This window comes from Stegostoma tigrinum, chromosome 31 (assembly GCF_030684315.1).
Source record: "Stegostoma tigrinum isolate sSteTig4 chromosome 31, sSteTig4.hap1, whole genome shotgun sequence".
In the NCBI taxonomy this organism is placed as follows: Eukaryota; Metazoa; Chordata; class Chondrichthyes; order Orectolobiformes; family Stegostomatidae; genus Stegostoma; species Stegostoma tigrinum.
Window position 1 is genome coordinate 25,778,221 of NC_081384.1, and position 16,569 is coordinate 25,794,789.

At 40.0% G+C, this 16,569-nt stretch overlaps 1 protein-coding gene across 4 annotated transcripts in view; it reads right to left on the reverse strand.

The window, feature by feature from the left end:
- The window catches only part of LOC125466202 (anion exchange protein 2-like), an 84,244-nt gene that overhangs the window by 13,429 nt on the left and 54,246 nt on the right, over nt 1-16,569 (reverse strand). For all 4 annotated transcript variants that reach the window (XM_048560417.2, XM_048560416.2, XM_048560419.2 and 1 more), the window contains 6 exons: nt 15,316-15,519; nt 11,427-11,575; nt 10,127-10,321; nt 7,434-7,613; nt 5,066-5,155; nt 2,779-2,936 (listed from right to left, as the gene is read on the reverse strand). In XM_048560417.2, coding sequence (XP_048416374.1) covers nt 2,779-2,936; nt 5,066-5,155; nt 7,434-7,613; nt 10,127-10,321; nt 11,427-11,575; nt 15,316-15,519 — 976 coding nt within the window. The remainder of the gene's footprint in view (nt 1-2,778; nt 2,937-5,065; nt 5,156-7,433; nt 7,614-10,126; nt 10,322-11,426; nt 11,576-15,315; nt 15,520-16,569) is intronic.

Below are 16,569 nucleotides of genomic sequence, written 5' to 3' on the forward strand. Positions count from 1 at the left end.
GATTTATCCACCATAATGTGATGTAAGCCTGCAAACATCTCTCTGGCAATATGTACAAAGTCCAAAACATCTCCACTAGCTTCCCTTATTTCCTTAACATCCATGATTCTCCCATTAGTAAACAACCTAAGATAAATTAGTAGGTTTTATAAAGAGGAGCGGAAGGTGGAAAGGGATTGAATTCCAGACCATTAATCTGGGTGGTTGGGAAAGTCATGGGCACCAAATTCAGCATGAAGAGAAACAAAATGCATAACGGATTGGAATGGAACAAATGGAGATCTGTGTGGCACATGGTTATAGGGCAGTGGGAGCTTAAAGAGAGAGAAATGTACAAAGGAATAAGGAACATAAAGGGTTCTAACAGAAGGATAAGCATTTTAAAACTGAATTTGAAGGGATTGTAGATCAATAATGAAAAGATGTTGAATTGATGTGGAACAGGATACAAGCAGAAGGGCTTTTGATAAATTGAAATTTATGGGAGACTGGCCTGCTGAGCATGGGAATGGTTGAGCCTGAAGGTGGCAGATGCAATGATGAGAAAATATAAGCCAGAAGAGTGACAGAAAGGGAAAAATTGGTAAATATGTCAAGGTTTTCTTTATTCCAAACAAATAATAAAATAACCAATAAATAAAACTAATGATTCAATCATAACTCTAATTTTTCATGTTTATTTCTGTGATAATTCCAGATTCAAAGATGTATCCCCTTTTAAAATCATGGAATCATAAAATCCCTACAATGTAGAAAGAGGCCATTCAATCGATTGAGTTTGCACTGACCCTGAAATGAACATCCCATCCTACCCCTGTAGCCCCCATTTGCCATGGCTAATCCACCTAACCTGCACTTCCCTGGACACTTCCCGACAATCTAGCATGGCCAATCCATCTAACTTGCACATCTTTGCATTTTATAGTGCAAAGGAATTTGAAAGAAAACGATAGTGGATAGTGGATAATGCCATTTGTCATGCTGACTTTCTGCTCTAGGATGTCCTTCAAATAACTTTGCAGCTATATTTTCAGTCACAGCTCATTCAACATGAATGAGGCAGGGAATAAACAACATATGATGTAAGAGCTGTCTTTGTGTGAATTCATTATCAATTTGGTTCTCGGCAGTTAAACATGAATTTGGCTTTTGAACTCAGTTTTTACTGTGGAGAAAGAAATGGAGGCTAGAGAACACAGGGAAATAAATATTGCTGTTTTGAAAACAGTCCACATTACAGAAGAGGAAATGGTGGAGGTCTTAGAAAATCTAAAGGTTGATAGATATCCAGGACCTGATTTAGTGTATCCCAAGATGTTGTGAAAATTTACAGAATAAATTGCGGGACCCTTGCTGAAATATTTGTATCATCTGTAAATGTGGTTGATGCACTGGATAACTGGAGAGTGGCTAATGTTGTGTCTTTGTTTAAGAAGGGATGTAAGGAGAAGGCTGGGACTTGTAGACTTGAGTGGGTAAGCTGTTGGAGGTGATTCTGAAAGACAGGATTTATATGCATTAGGAGAGGCAAAGACCAGCGTTGATCAAAGTTGGATCCACTTCTGTTTGTCATTTATTTAAATAACTTAGATGAAAATATAGATGTTTAATAAGTTTGCAGATGATGCCAAAATTAGTGGTACAGTGGACAGTGAAGAATGTTATCTAAGATTACAAAGAGATCTTGATTAATTAGGTCAATGGGCTGAAGGGTGGCAGATGGAGTTTAATTTGATTAAATGCAAGGTGTTGTATTTTAGTAAAACAAGAAAAGGGCAGGACTGATACAATTACAAATAGGGCTCTGGGCAGTGTTGTAGAACAGAGAGACTTAAGGGTTCAGGTACACAATTCTTTGAAGTTTACATAAGTTTACATTTGGACAGGACAGTTAAGAAAGCATTTAACACTCTTGCCTTCATTGCTCAGACCTTTGAGTACAGGAGTTGGGATGTAATGTTGAGATTGGTGAGGCCTCTGGCATACTGTGTGGAGTTCTGATCACCCTGTTATAGGAAGGATATTATCAAGCTGGAGAGGGTTCAGAAAAGATTTACCAAGATGTTGCCGGGAATGGAAAGTTTGAATTATTTGGAGAGATTGGATAAGCTGAGACTTTTCTCAATGGAGTGTAGGAGGTTGAGGGGTGACCTTATAGAGGATTATTTAGTAATAGATAAAGTGCATGGTAAGTGCCTTTTCTGTAGGGTGGTGAAGACTGGGGGCATATTTTTAAGATGATGGGGGAAAGATATAAGAAAAGATATGGGGGCAACTTTTTACAGAGAGCTCGGTTTGTATGTGGAATGAACTTCGAGTGAAAGTGATGGATACAGGTACAGTTACAATGTTTTAAAAACATTTAGATAAGAATTGTTTGGAGGAATATAAGCCAAATGCAGGTAGATGGAGATCTGAGATAATGGGAACTGCAGATGCTGGAGAATCCGAGATAATAAAATGTGAGGCTGGATGAACACAGCAGGACAAGCAGCATCTCAGGAGCACAAAAGCTGACGTTTCGGGCCTAGACTGCTCTGATGAAGGGTCTAGGCCTGAAACGTCAGCTTTTGTGCTCTAAGATGCTGCTTGGCCTGCTGTGTTCATCCAGCTTCACACTTTGTTATGCAGGTAGATGGAGCTAGTTCAGTTTGAGAATGTGGTCACCAGAGACTGGTTTGACTGAAAGGTCTGTTTCTGTGCTGTATGATTGTACTACTGTATAAATATACATTTATCAATACTTCAGGACATAGAAACTGCCTTCAAGGCACTTACGTTGTGATTTGAGATTCCATGAAGACAAGGATAAAAACTAACATGGCTGGAAGAACTGCACCTATCATCATCCACCAAGGAAGCTTTTCAGTCGGGTTGATGAACCAACCTCTTTTGTGGGGGCATGTCACCTGAAGCCCATCTGGAACAAAGAGTTTCTACAAAGAAAAGAATTAAATTGAGTAAATAGCTTTGTACAATAAACAATCATGCATATGGTAATCAACACATTGAGAGAGATTAATTTTTGGTGAGCTCAAAATCAGACCTGTTCACAAGCCGATCTCATGTTTAACTACTGAGAAGCAAATTAATGATGAATCCACATAAAAACAGCAATTTTTCACAACATTTGGTGTTCATTCCCTCATTCTATAGAGCCTCCCACATTTACCTAACGGAAAAATAAATGTTGATCAGATTTTTGAATTTTGGGAGAGGTTAGATAGGCTAGGACTATTTTCCGTCAAGCATTGGACATTGAGGGGTGACCTTATACAGATCTATAAAATCATGAGAGGCATAGATAAAGTAGATATTCGACAGCTTTTCCCCGTGGTAGTCTAAAACTAGAGGGTGTGGGTTTAAGTTGAGAGGGAAGAGATACAAAAGCATCCAGGGGGCAATTTTTTTTACACAGACAGTGGTGAGTGTCTGGAATGGGTTGCCTGAGGTAGTTGTTGCAGCGAGTACAATTTTGTCATTTAAGAAACAGTTAGGCAGGTACATGGATGGGATAGATATGGAGGGATACACACCAAATGCAGGCAAATGGGACTAATTTAATTGTGAAAAATGGGCAGGCATAGGCAAGTTGAGCTGAAGGGCCTGTTTCCATACTGTCGACCTCTATGATTCTAACCAAAGTTTAGGATTTCCAAAATGGGCAGGTTTTAACTCTGGAGTGTAACTAATCAGGAACATATAACATAGCAGCACAGGAATTAAAGCTAGAAATATACAACAACAACCGGAAACACAGGAGATACACAACAAGTCTAACAGTATCTGTGGAGACAGCGCAGAGTTAACATTTCAAGTCAATGAGCTTTTGTCAGAAACAAAAGTAATTAGAGATGTAACAAATTTTGATCAAGTACAGAGTGCAGGAAGTGGCTAAGGCAAAAGTTTAAAAGGCAAGGTGGGTAATAGGGCGGAATCCTGCAATTAAAGGACAAAAGGGATGATGGCGCAAGGCGAAAGGTGGTGGTAATGGCAGAAGTAAAGAAACAGAAAATGGATCTTATGGAGATTTAAACAGGCAAAGCAGAATCACAAACAAGGGCTGCTGTATACTGAGAAATTAAAAGAAGTGCAAAGGTTATGACCTGCAAACGTTGATCTCAATATCAGTACCGTAAGGCTATAAATTTACTATTTGGAAGATTAGGTGCAACTTTTTGTGTTTACTTGAGCTTCACTCAAACAGTACAGGGAACCAAGGACAGACAGGTTAAAGTGGGAGCAATGAGAGAATTAAAAAGTGATACTTTGATAAACTGAACAGCAACACATTTTTTGTTTAGGCACATAACTACTTTCCAGGTACAACACTGAATTTAAATATTTCAGACAATACCTTTGACCTTCTTTATGTGTTTGGTTGATTTTGAGTGGAAGACGTTGGGGCTGATTCCATGTTGCTCATTTAAATTTCCCCAATCCGAATTCTTATTTCTTTATTTGTTCCATATCTATTCCCTTTTGGTCTTCACCATTAGACTTTTAATCATTTAAATTCTTTTGCCATTCCCATCTCAGAATCACTCCATCTTCTACATTCACTGACTCAGTACAGCTTAAAGCTTATCATGTATATAAAATTTAACAGGTCCGATAAAAGTTCAATGATTTGAAATATTAGTTCTGTTTTATTTTCTTCTTAAATCCTGCTACATCTGCGGAAAGTTTCTAGGACTTCCTGTTTGTGTTGTAACAATAGAGTGCCACCAGTCTTCCATCTGCTAATTCAACTGGAATAGTTCGATATTTGAACCATTCATGTTCAAAGGAATCAGGGATCAAGTGAAATGAACACAGGTTAACTATAGAAAACCCACCCATCACAATCCTATCAAAAAGCTTTTGGACGCTCGGGCAATAATTTCATAAAATAGCATGGACCAGTCTGCTGCCTGGAAGTGAGTTTTCAGTCTGTCACAGAGGCAAACACAGTTTCAATCTCTCACTGCCAGACATGTCATCTCAATGCCAGGGAAATCTTGCTTACCTTTCCAGCCAAAGAAAAGTCATAAATGACCAGATATTAATGACTAACCATACTGACCTGTGTGTAAGTGTCTTTAATAAAGAAATCCACCAGCACCATGACAAAGATGGCAATGGGAACACCAAAGTCACCAACAATACGACGGATCTAAAAAGAGGAGGAAGTCCACCATAAGCTTCGTTATAAATGACCAAAAGCCCATTGCCTATGAGATTAGCTGGATGGTGGAATAGTGTTGCTTTGACGTGCAAGTGAGAGGTTTCTCAGGGAAAGTTCACTATTCTGTTATCGGGGACTCTCACTGAATAGCACAGTTCATACGTTTGAAGGTGAAGCTAGGGGCGGTTACAGTGGGATAGGTCTTCATTAATTGCAAGGTAGAAACATTACATCACAGAGTTCACAATCCTGCTACTGGAGCAGATAGATCATCCAATAGTCAGCTAATGAGTCAAATATTACTGAGAGGATACAAAGCATTCACAAAATTCAATTACTACCAATCCTTGCTGAAGTTATAGTGCACATTTCTTTATTCATACACAGCATGAGGGCATCACAGGCTAGGCAGCATTTTCTGCCCATCCCTAATTGCCCAGAGAGCAGTTGTGAGTCAACCACATTGCTGTTGGTTTGAATTCACATGTAGGCCTGACCAGGTAAGGATAGCAGTTTCCTTCCCTAAAGGACATTGGTGAACTAGATGTGGTTTTCCGACAGTCAGCAATGGATTCACGGTCATCATTAGATGCTTAACTCCAGACATTTATTGAATTAAAATTTCACCATCTGCCCTGTGGGATTTGAACTCAGGTTCCCACAACACTACCTGGGTTTCTGGATTGACAGCCCAGTAACAATACCACTAAGACATAGACAGGATCTCTGATTTCTCTCCCAGGCAAAGCCTAGTTAGTTGCACTCTTGCTCTGAACCATGTGGTTTCAGGATTATGTCCCAGGTCAGGATCTAAACCTAAAAGTCAAGGTTGACCCTAAGTACCATAGTGAAGGAATGCTTGCTCTGTTGTTATTTAGATGACAATGGATTAAAATGACAAAAACAGAATCCCCAGTCATTGTCTCATTGCTGCTTATGGGAGTTCATTAGCCTTCTCTTTCTCTTTTCCTTTCACACTGTCTCTGTTTCTTTCTGTTCACAATGAGTTGTACAAAGCACTCATGACAGATTACAGAAACCATGTGGCGATAAGCGTAATGTCTAATTTAGTAAGAAGGTAACGTCGCCATAGCCTTACCAGACCTTAGGGCTGCTTTCTCATCAGAGAGAGATGATTGCTGGTGGTTTAACCTGAGGATCGCCACAGCTCAGGCAAGGGGGTACGTTTAGAAGTAGAATCCCCTGTAGTAACTTCAGCTGGTGTGGGGTAGTTTGGGATGCCTGAAAAGTTGATTAGGTTAAGAGTATTTGGAGATTCTGGTTTGGTCTGGAGAGTTAGACTGTCTCAGCAAGGCCTGAAGGATTAGTTGGATTCAGCATGTTTCAAGAATTGAGTTTGTATGGAGGCCTGATCATTTGATGTAGTTGGCATTGCGTAGCGAGGTTAAGGTCATAGAATTTTTACAGCATGGAAACAGGACATTCTGCCCATCAAGTCCATACTGGTCATCAAACATCCATCTATTTTAATCCTGTTTACCAATACTTGGCCCATAGCCTTGTACACAGTAGCATTTCAAGTGTTCTTCGAAATAGTTCTTATGCGTCTTGAGGATTTCCACCTCTCACACCACTTTATGCAGCAAGTTCTAGATACTCACAACCCTCTGGGTGAAAACATTTATTGCTCAAATCCCCTCTCAACCTTCTGCACTTTATCTTAAAATTGTGCATTGATTCCTTTAATCAGAGGAAATGTTTTTCCCTATTTACCCTACACCTCAACCAGATTTCCTCCCTTAGCCTTCTCTGTTCTAAGGAAAACAACATATTTCTCTTCACTGATGAATTGTTCTAGCCCAGGAACATCCTGGTGCATCTCCTCTACACTCTCTCCAGTGAAATTGCATCCTTTCCATAGTATAGTGACCAGAACTGCATACAGTACTGCAGCTGTGGACTAACTAATGTTATATACAGCTTCAATGAGTAGGAGTTAAAGTAAAAATACCCCCTGTAATCAGTTATTTACTGGATAAAGCAATCTACTTCCTTAAATCACTGTTTTATAAAATATAGAGACAACTGGAGGAGGTGGGCTGCATGTGAGGTACTAAAGATATTAACAGGCATAAAATATCAGTTCATCTAGTCAAAAAGATAACTTCTATTCATCTTAATACATTTAATTTTTGAAAGCATATTCTGCCCAATTAACCAAGCATTAACATTAACCAAGCATTTCCTTAGAGATGTCTATTCAGGTCAAATATTGAAAAGTTAAATTTTTAGTAATATTACTTACAGTTCCTGGGAAATATTGACTGGTTTTCAACCTTCTTAAGGAAATGGCTATGAAGAAGGTTCCAAACATGAGAACAAGGGAGAGCAGAGCAGTGTTGGGCTTTGGTGTCCCTGCATCTTGTGTGCTTCCATCACTTGCAGTCGTATTGTAAGAGGCAAGCAAGGGGTGTGCCTTAAAAATCTGTTTAACAATAACACAGCAATGAGTAAAGAAAACTTCTTTCCATTCAATGTGCTTTCTTTATTTATGAATGAAAACGTGATGTTTTTCAGGAACTTTTCTGGCCAACCTTTGGAGAAAGAATGTGTGAATAAGTCAGCAGAGAGAGTGTGATGATATTGCAACTTACTATCTCATTCCCTAAATTGGGAGCCTGTACTGACATCGAGAGACAATCAAAACCAAATATTAATTGAATGTTTTAAAAATCCTCTTGTGGCCTACACAGCAATGCCATCATATTCTGTGTAGAACAACTCTGTGAGGACAACCATTAAAGCGACACAGCCTGAGTAAGTAGTTCTATCAAATTTTTCCAGCATTTCAGTGGCCAATTCATACCTAATGCTGAAAAACTTTCTGTACAGCTTTGGTTTACCAATCTTCAATGATCAGGAATTGAATCTCATTTTTGACCGGATGGGAATTGTATAGATAAGGGTAGAGGAGAGCAATTAACCATCATGATGTTGGCATTATGAGTTCCAAGAGATTTTAACCTTATCTTTCAATATTGGCAGATAGCCACGGCTAAAATGAGAGTAATATAAAACCACATTATACACGTTTTAGGGTCTCTTTGTGTCTTGGCTATTCTGCCCCCCAGGTTGGCTCAACAGGAAAGGCAAAAACCAGCAGGGCCTTGCTGAGACCATTGAAGCTTAATGTGCATTTATTTAAAACAGGATCACACAAGGTTAAAATTGTATCAGAGATAATAGGAGCTGCAGATGATGGAGAATCTGAGATAACAAGGTGTGGAGCTGAATGAACACAGCAGGCCAAGCAGCATCTTTGGAGCAGGAAAGCTGACGATTCGGCATTTCCGATGAAGGGTCTAGGCATGAAACATCAGCTTTCCTGCTCCTAAGATGCTGCTTGGCCTGCTGTGTTCATCTAGCTCCACACTTTGTTATCCCACAGGGTTATCTTTCTTACCTACTGAGAAGAACAGGTTCATATTCTAACTTGTAAGATTTATAAAGGTATGTCCAGGTGATTTGACATGGATAATTCTAACAATGGCCAGCTACTACCAGACAGACAAGGTTAACTTCATCCCAAAATATTTTATGAAGCATTATGATTACTGATAAGATATTGGAACAAAATTATGTAATTCAGCCCTTTGAGTATGCTCCACCCTTCAATCATGGCTGATATGTTTCTCAACCCCGTTCTCCTACCTTCTCTCTAACTTTTTATTCCCTTACCACCCACTCACATGTCTATCTCTGTCTTAAATATACTCGATTGCTTGGCCCTTGCAGCTTTCTGCAGCATTGAGTTCCACTGATTCACCACCTCCTGGCTGAAGAAATTCCTCCTTATCTCAGTTCTAAAGGATTGTCCTGTCACTGTGAGGCTGAGGCCTCAGGTCCTAATCTTTTTTACTAGTGGAAACATCTTCTCCACATCCACCTTGTCCAGGCCTCACAGTATTCTGTAAGTTTCAATGAAATACCTCTCATCCTTCTAAACTCCTCAAGTACTGACCCAGTGAGCTCAACTGCTCATTATGTGATGAGCTCTTCTATAAACCTCCCCTGGATCCCCTCTAACAACAGTATATACTTCCTTAGAAATGGGACCCAAAACTACCCACAATATTCCAAATGTGTTCTGACCAGAGCGTTACACTGCCTCAGCAATAAATTTTGATCATGTATTCTACCCCACTTGAAATGAATGCTAACATTGCATTTGCAATCCTAATTGCCAAATGAATCCGCATATTAACCTTAAGAGAATCCTGAACTAGGACTCCCAAGTCCCTTTGTGCTTTGGATTTCCAAATCCTATCCCCATTTAGAAATAAGTGAATGCCTTTATCTTCCTACCAATGTGTATAACCTATTAAAAATGAAAACAAAGATAAATTCTTCATCATACCTCCATTCTCATTTGGTCAGACTATCCTTAATTGATGTTATTCATTCATAAGATTGCTATCTGTATTGTTGGAGGTGTACTTACCCAGACAAGTGGAGATTTTTCCACTACTTTCCTGGCTAGTGCCTTGTGGATCACATGTTGAAAATGAATTATTTACCACAGACTGTCCATCCTTTGTCCTCTTTTTGTAGTTACAACATTTCGCTGGTTGCAGCCCCTTGATCCAGGAAAAGGTGCTTGTGGTAAAATGGATAACACCCTCCCCTATAGCTAATAAACTGCTAGCATTGGTTAGCCAACTGGGCACACAACATTTCCACATGTCTCATGTTAATTCCATCAGCAAACGGTTAAGATCCCTGATTGAGAATTGAAGGGTCTCATTTGGCAGCAGGATAAGAAGGTTGACCATGGACCTTCCAGCCCCAAACTGAACTCGGACAGAGCTGAGAAGGTGTCAAAGTTCCATCACCCCATATCATTAAATGCTCATTCTGCCCCTAAAATTGCCATTTACGAGAGTACAGGCTCATTTATTCAGCTCCTTCTTCTTTCACAGTATAATAGTTTATACGTACCTTGAATAGTTTGTTGAATGTTTCATAGATGAAAATGAGGGAAATTAAGATGGAGAAAATTTCCTGTGTGAATCGGGAGATGAATCGTACGAGGAAACTGCCTTCAAAGGCAACGAGAATGAAAACGATAAGAATCAACCAGAATCCAATCCAAACTCGGCCAGTCAGATAATTAAATTTCATGGTCTCAGAAAACTAGAAGACAAGAATACAGAATGATGATCTGTGTGTAAAACATTCTCTGTCATAATAACAACTATTTGTAACACAGAGCTTTGTGATTAAGCATCACCCAATGTAACACATACTGTCAAAGAATTTTAACTATTAGTACCATTCGCTCAGTTTAAGAGTTAAGGCACAACTGTGCTCACTATTTGGCTGTGAACCATCCTCATATTTATTCGTATGGTGAAGGTTTGAGACTTCAGTTATCTCTTTGCATAGCTGGAATTTGATCCGAATGAAGGGTTGGAAGAAGCATCTGCATGCGTTCTTTTAACATTGGGTAGCCATTGTACACCAATGACTACATGGTCCTGGTGGAGCAAGGTCTTAGCACATTAACAGAGATGATCAAGATGATCAGAGACCAGGCTCTACTGCACAGATGCAGATTAATGCACACACCTCTAAATGCCCACCCTCACCACCTTAGGATCTACAGTCCTGCTTGCTTGTGCGTCGAAACTGGTTTGGAGAGGCTGGTCCTCATCAATCAGCCCCTGTAAGGTTAACAAGAATTCACCATGGAGGTCTGCATGCTTCACAAATGGCCAACCAGGTCCTCCAAAGCTGCTTTTAGAACTCATTGTTCAAGCTCTGGTCCCACTCCCCTCCCAACGTTAATTGACGTACGTAATTACATGTAAGGCACAGCAACTGTATGGCACAGAGCTAGTTTCCATTTTTACCTCCAGGCATTCCCAATGTGTAAACTCATGATTGTGCAAGTGTATGGTTCAGAAATTACGTGAAGCTCAATGTTAACAGTTGCAAAATTTTAAAATATATCTTCCTGGAGTCTTTGCCCAGGTATAGCACATTGGACTTTTGCATACCGATATTATGTCCAAGGGCCAAAGAGAATTTTTTTATTTGGTTCATTAACATTTCTAATGCTATTAAGCAAGTAAAGCATTTCTGAATATTACCTCGTCAATTCAGTTTATAAGTAGTTAATGTGCCTGATTGTGCCCTGCATGCTTTCCAATGAGGTGGTGTGGTGGTTCAACTTAGCCGCAATGCTTTTAAAAAATTTGGTCTTAACTTTACGATGATAAGAAATCTCAAGATTTACTTGATAAAAAGCTTCTTCAAACACGAGGAGAGGACCTGAGAATCCCAGTACAAGTAAGGGTTGAGCACCAATTAGACAGAAAATAACTCCTTGAATGGCGGTTGAGACGATCAGCTCGGAAACACCCATGTCACACTTTGTCTTCTCCTCTGGTAACAAGAGTAAGATTAGTTAGGCACAGAAACATTGAGAGCACATGTGTTTGACTTCAATATCATAAGAAGTTAGATCACATGAGATTCAGGGTAAGAATGCCAATTGAATACAGAATTAGCTTGATGGCAGGAGGCAGAGAGTGGAGGGCTGTTTTTGGATTGGAGGCCTGTGACCAGCACTGTTGCACATAGATTGGTTCTGGGTCCACTTCTGCTTGTCATTTATATAAATGGTTTCGATGAGAATATAGAGGGCCTCATTCGTAAGTTTGCAGATGACTCCAAAATTGGTGGTATGGTGGACAGTGAAGTAGGTTATATAGGATTACAAACAAATCTTGATCAATTGAGTCAGTAGATTGCAGAGTGGTAGATGGTGTTTAATTTGAATAAATGCAAGATATCTCATTATGGTAAAACAATCAAGGGCAGGACTTCTCCAATTAAAAGTAGGGCCTTGTGAGTGTTGTAGAACAGGGAGACCTAGGGATTCAGTAACATAATTCTTTGAATTTTGCATCAAATTTGGACAGGGTGGATAAGAAGGCATTTGACACACTTGCCTCCTTTGCTCAGACCTTCGAGTGTAGAAGTTGGGACAATGTTGAGGTTGTACAGGACATTGTTAAGGCCTCTTCTGCTGTACTGTGTGCAGTCCTGGTCACCCAGTTGTACGAAGGATACTATTAAGTTGGCAGCGTTCAGAAAAGATTTACCAAGATGTTGCCAGGAACGGAAGGTTTGAGTTATAAGGACAGGCTGGATAGGCTGGGACATTTTTCACTGGAGTGCAGGAGGTTGAGGGGTAACCCATATGAAGGTTTACACAGAGAGTGGTTCATGTGTGGACTGAAGTTCCAGAGGAAGTGGTGGATGTGCATACAGTTACAACATTTAAAAGACATTTAGATAAGTACATGAATAAGAAATGTTTGGAAGGATATGGGCCAAGCACAGTTAAATTTATTTTGGGATTATGATTGGCATGGACTAGTTGGACCAAAGATCCATGCTGTATGACTCTATGACTATACCTATCGTAGAATCATAGAACTCCTCCAGTATGGAGGGAGGCCATTTGGCTCATCAAGTCTGCACCAACGTTCCAAAGGACATCCCACCCAGAGCCAGACCCCTACCATATCCTGTAGCGCTACATTTCCCGCGGCTAATCTACCTCACCTGCACATCTCTGAACAGTGCAGACAATTTCTGCCTGGCCAATCCACCTAGTTTGCACATCTATGGTCTGTGGGAGGAAACTGGAGCACCAAAAGGAAACCTATGCAGAGATGGGGAGAACATGCAAACTCCACAGATAGTTGCTCAAGGCTGGAATCAAACCCAGGTCCGTGTTGCTGTGAAGCATCAGTGCTAACCATTGAGCCACCATGCAGTTAACTCTAATGTGTAGGCTTTGACATAAAGATGTAATAATAAATTCAATTTATCTTTTTCAGATTTCAGAGTATAAAGTTTGGACATTTTAATAGGGGTTGATCCATTTAAATTGCTAATTTGTAGCATCTGTTGTCATATCTCAATTAACTGTAATAAATGAAGAAATGAAACTAAGAATTCACACTATTTCATAAAGAGTTTCTGGTTGTATTTAGTTATGCTCCATGTGTCTTTGTTTCACTTGTGACTATGATAATTTTTGTCAAGTGCTTTGTTAAATTGAAAAACCAAGATAAACGGCCAAAGTCCATTATACAGAGACATGGGAAAATAGTCGTGTGAAGTGATACCAGTCAAGAAATAGTAATGAGTTGATGTCATGTTGTAATGGGGTCAGAAAAGATAATGGTTAAAGGTAAAGAAAAAGGGATAGCTTACATACATAACAAGGTGTAGAGCTGAATGAACAGAGCAGGCCAAGCAGCATCAGAGGAGCAGGAAGGCTGACGTTTCGGGCCTAGACCCTTCTAAGAAGTGTCTAGGCCTGAAACGTCAGCCTTCCTGCTCCTCTGATGCTGCTTGGCCTGCTGTGTTCATCCAGCTCTATACCTTGTTATCTCAGATTCTCCAGCGTCTGCAGCTCTGACTATTTCTAGCTTATCATACAATCATTTTCAGGGTCAAAAATTTGAGAGGGTCTTGGGAAGGAGCTTCATAGATACAGGATTCAAGTCCTTGACACGTTTAAATATTATAAAAATGGTAAAATGTGTTGAGGGGAAAACAAAAAGATAAAATCATGCTACTTAGAAGAATGAAATATTGTTGTATTCACATTTAGCATCAGAGTTACTGTCCTAAGGGTAATCTGGGACAGAAGTTTTAATACTTAGTAATATTTTAATGGCATCCTATTCTGCAATGCGATGCTCCTCTGCCTCAAGCGATTCTGGATACTTAGTTAGAACATAGAACATAGAACATTACAGCACAGTACAGGCCCTTCGGCCCTCGATGTTGTGCCGACCTGTCATACTGATCTGAAGCCCATCTAACCTACACTATTCCATGTACGTCCATATGCTTGTCCAATGACGACTTAAATGTACCTAAAGTTGGCGAATCTACTACCGTTGCAGGCAAAGTGTTCCATTCCCTTACTACTCTCTGAGTAAAGAAACGACTTCTGACATCTGTCCTATATCTTTCACCCCTCAATTTAAAGCTATGCCCCCTCATGCTCGCCGTCACCATCCTAGGAAAAAGGCTCTCCCTAATCACCCTATCTAACCCTCTGATTATTTTATATGTTTCAATTAAGTCGCCTCTCAACCTTCTTCTCTCTAATGAAAACAGCCTCAAGTCCCTCAGCCTTTCCTTGTAAGACCTTCCCTCCATACCAGGCAACATCCTAGTAAATCTCCTCTGCACCCTTTCCAAAGCTTCCACATCCTTCTTATAATGCGGTGACCAGAACTGTACACAATACTCCAAGTGCAGCCCCATCAGAGTTTTGTACAGCTTCACCATAACCTCTTGGTTCCGGAACTCGATCCCTCTTTTAATAAAAGCTAAAACACTGTATGCATTCTTAACATCCCTGTCAACCTGGACGGCAACTTTCAAGGATCTGTGTACATGGACACCGAGATCTCTCTGCTCATCTACACTGCTAAGAATCTTATTATTTGCCCAGTACTTTGCCTTCCGGTTACTCCTACCAAAGGGCATCACCTCACACTTGTCTGCATTAAACTCCATATGCCACCTCTCAGCCCAGCTCTGCAGCTTATCTATGTCTCTCTCAATGATGAAAGGCAAATTTAAGCTAAGTGGCAGAAAAGTTGGAGGAGATGTGAGGAAAAACATTTTCACCCAGAGGTTGCTGGGAATCTGGAATGACATGTAGGTCAGAACAAATAAAAGACTGTAAGGCTAGCAGAGGCAGAAGCCCTCATCACATTTAACAAGCGTTTGGGGTGCCTTGGCATCACAATTGCATAAAGAAGGCTCTGGGCCAACTGCTGGAAAATGGGATTAGAATAGTGAGGTGGTTGTTAAGTTCTCACCTTGAAGCTCTAATCTCTGCTATGTTAGGTTCTTCTTCTCTATTTAAACCTAGACTGCATCCCTCATCATTCTGACTGCTCTAGAGCGGCTGATGTGCATAGTTACTCAATCCGTCATCATGGAAAAAATTCTCAATTGAAGACAACACCACCAGATTCTTGACATAAGACACTTCCAATAAAACATACATTTCTTCTATGGCTTGGCATTTATTTGCTGAATTCCTGAGGGGGCAAAGAGTAATTATCTTAATGATTTCATACCAAGGAGACCACCAAAGGTAATGGCAGGAGACAAAGCTGCAAAATAAATGAAAATAATTGCAGCCAAACACTGAGTATTCAGGGCATCCTTGATATCACTCAGATATTTGGGATAGCGTCGCTTGATGTCCCGGATTAGACCTCCAAATGGTTTCCTAGTTCTTCTGAGAGGATCATCATCATCACTTGGTACTGGTCTTGTAGCTGCAATGACAGATACATTCACGTTAGAAGAGGATGAACTAATTCCAAAATTAACCTGCTTCCCATTAGCTATTTTCACGAGGCCTTTGGATAAATTTTTCTCAGTAACTGTCCATACTATCCTGAAATAAATTTAACATGATCTTGAATTCTGTCTACGCCATCTGATGTTGTCTACCACATGCTCTGTTTTGATTCACCAATCAATAACATTTCACACTACTTGTTACACACATTTCCCCAAGACTGTTAGCTGCTCTGTTTGCACTTCCTGGCAGTAACTGCTAATTGCTCCACCCTGTTATCTACATTTCCTTGTACTGACAGCTTTTTGTATGTCTCAGCTTGAGCTCAATCCATCCGATCTCATATTTTTCTACAAGCTTTATTACCCATTTTAATTTACATAATTCACTAGACATGCTCCTCAATATCCATGGCGCTTGATGCTCATGTTGTGTGGTATCTGCACTGACTATTATCCAGGTTGTCTGATATCCACAGTGACTGCTGACCAAACCTACTTTTAATATCTTCCCTATCTATTATCTATCCGTACCAATCACCACACCACTCATATGAAAGCATTAAACTGTGGTCTCCAGTTGCTAGCAAATCATTTCACGAAACTTCTCTTCTCATGCATAAAATTGCTTTGATTTCCTGTGCTGATTTTGTCTTCTGCACAAATTCCTATGCTGTCTGGAAAAAGTAATGTAGACATTAAACGCCTCAATCAAAGTGCCAGAAATTGAGTCTATGGAACCAGAGTAGTAAAGCTACATTCTAGCATAGCACTGTTCAGAGTGAATAAATATTGGCCACAATCTCAGCCAAATGTGAAACTGGAATTTGAAACACCATGTGATCAAGCAGAGCATACAAACAACAGCAAACAGTAAAAGATGCACTGGAAATCCATCCTGACCCAAACAACTGCAATCCCTGGTGCATGCTAATGTAACCAGTTCCACTGAAGTTATCATGTCTCTCAATCACTGGTTCATTTCTCATTTACTTGTGTTGGGTATTTCACTCATGGCTGCCAAT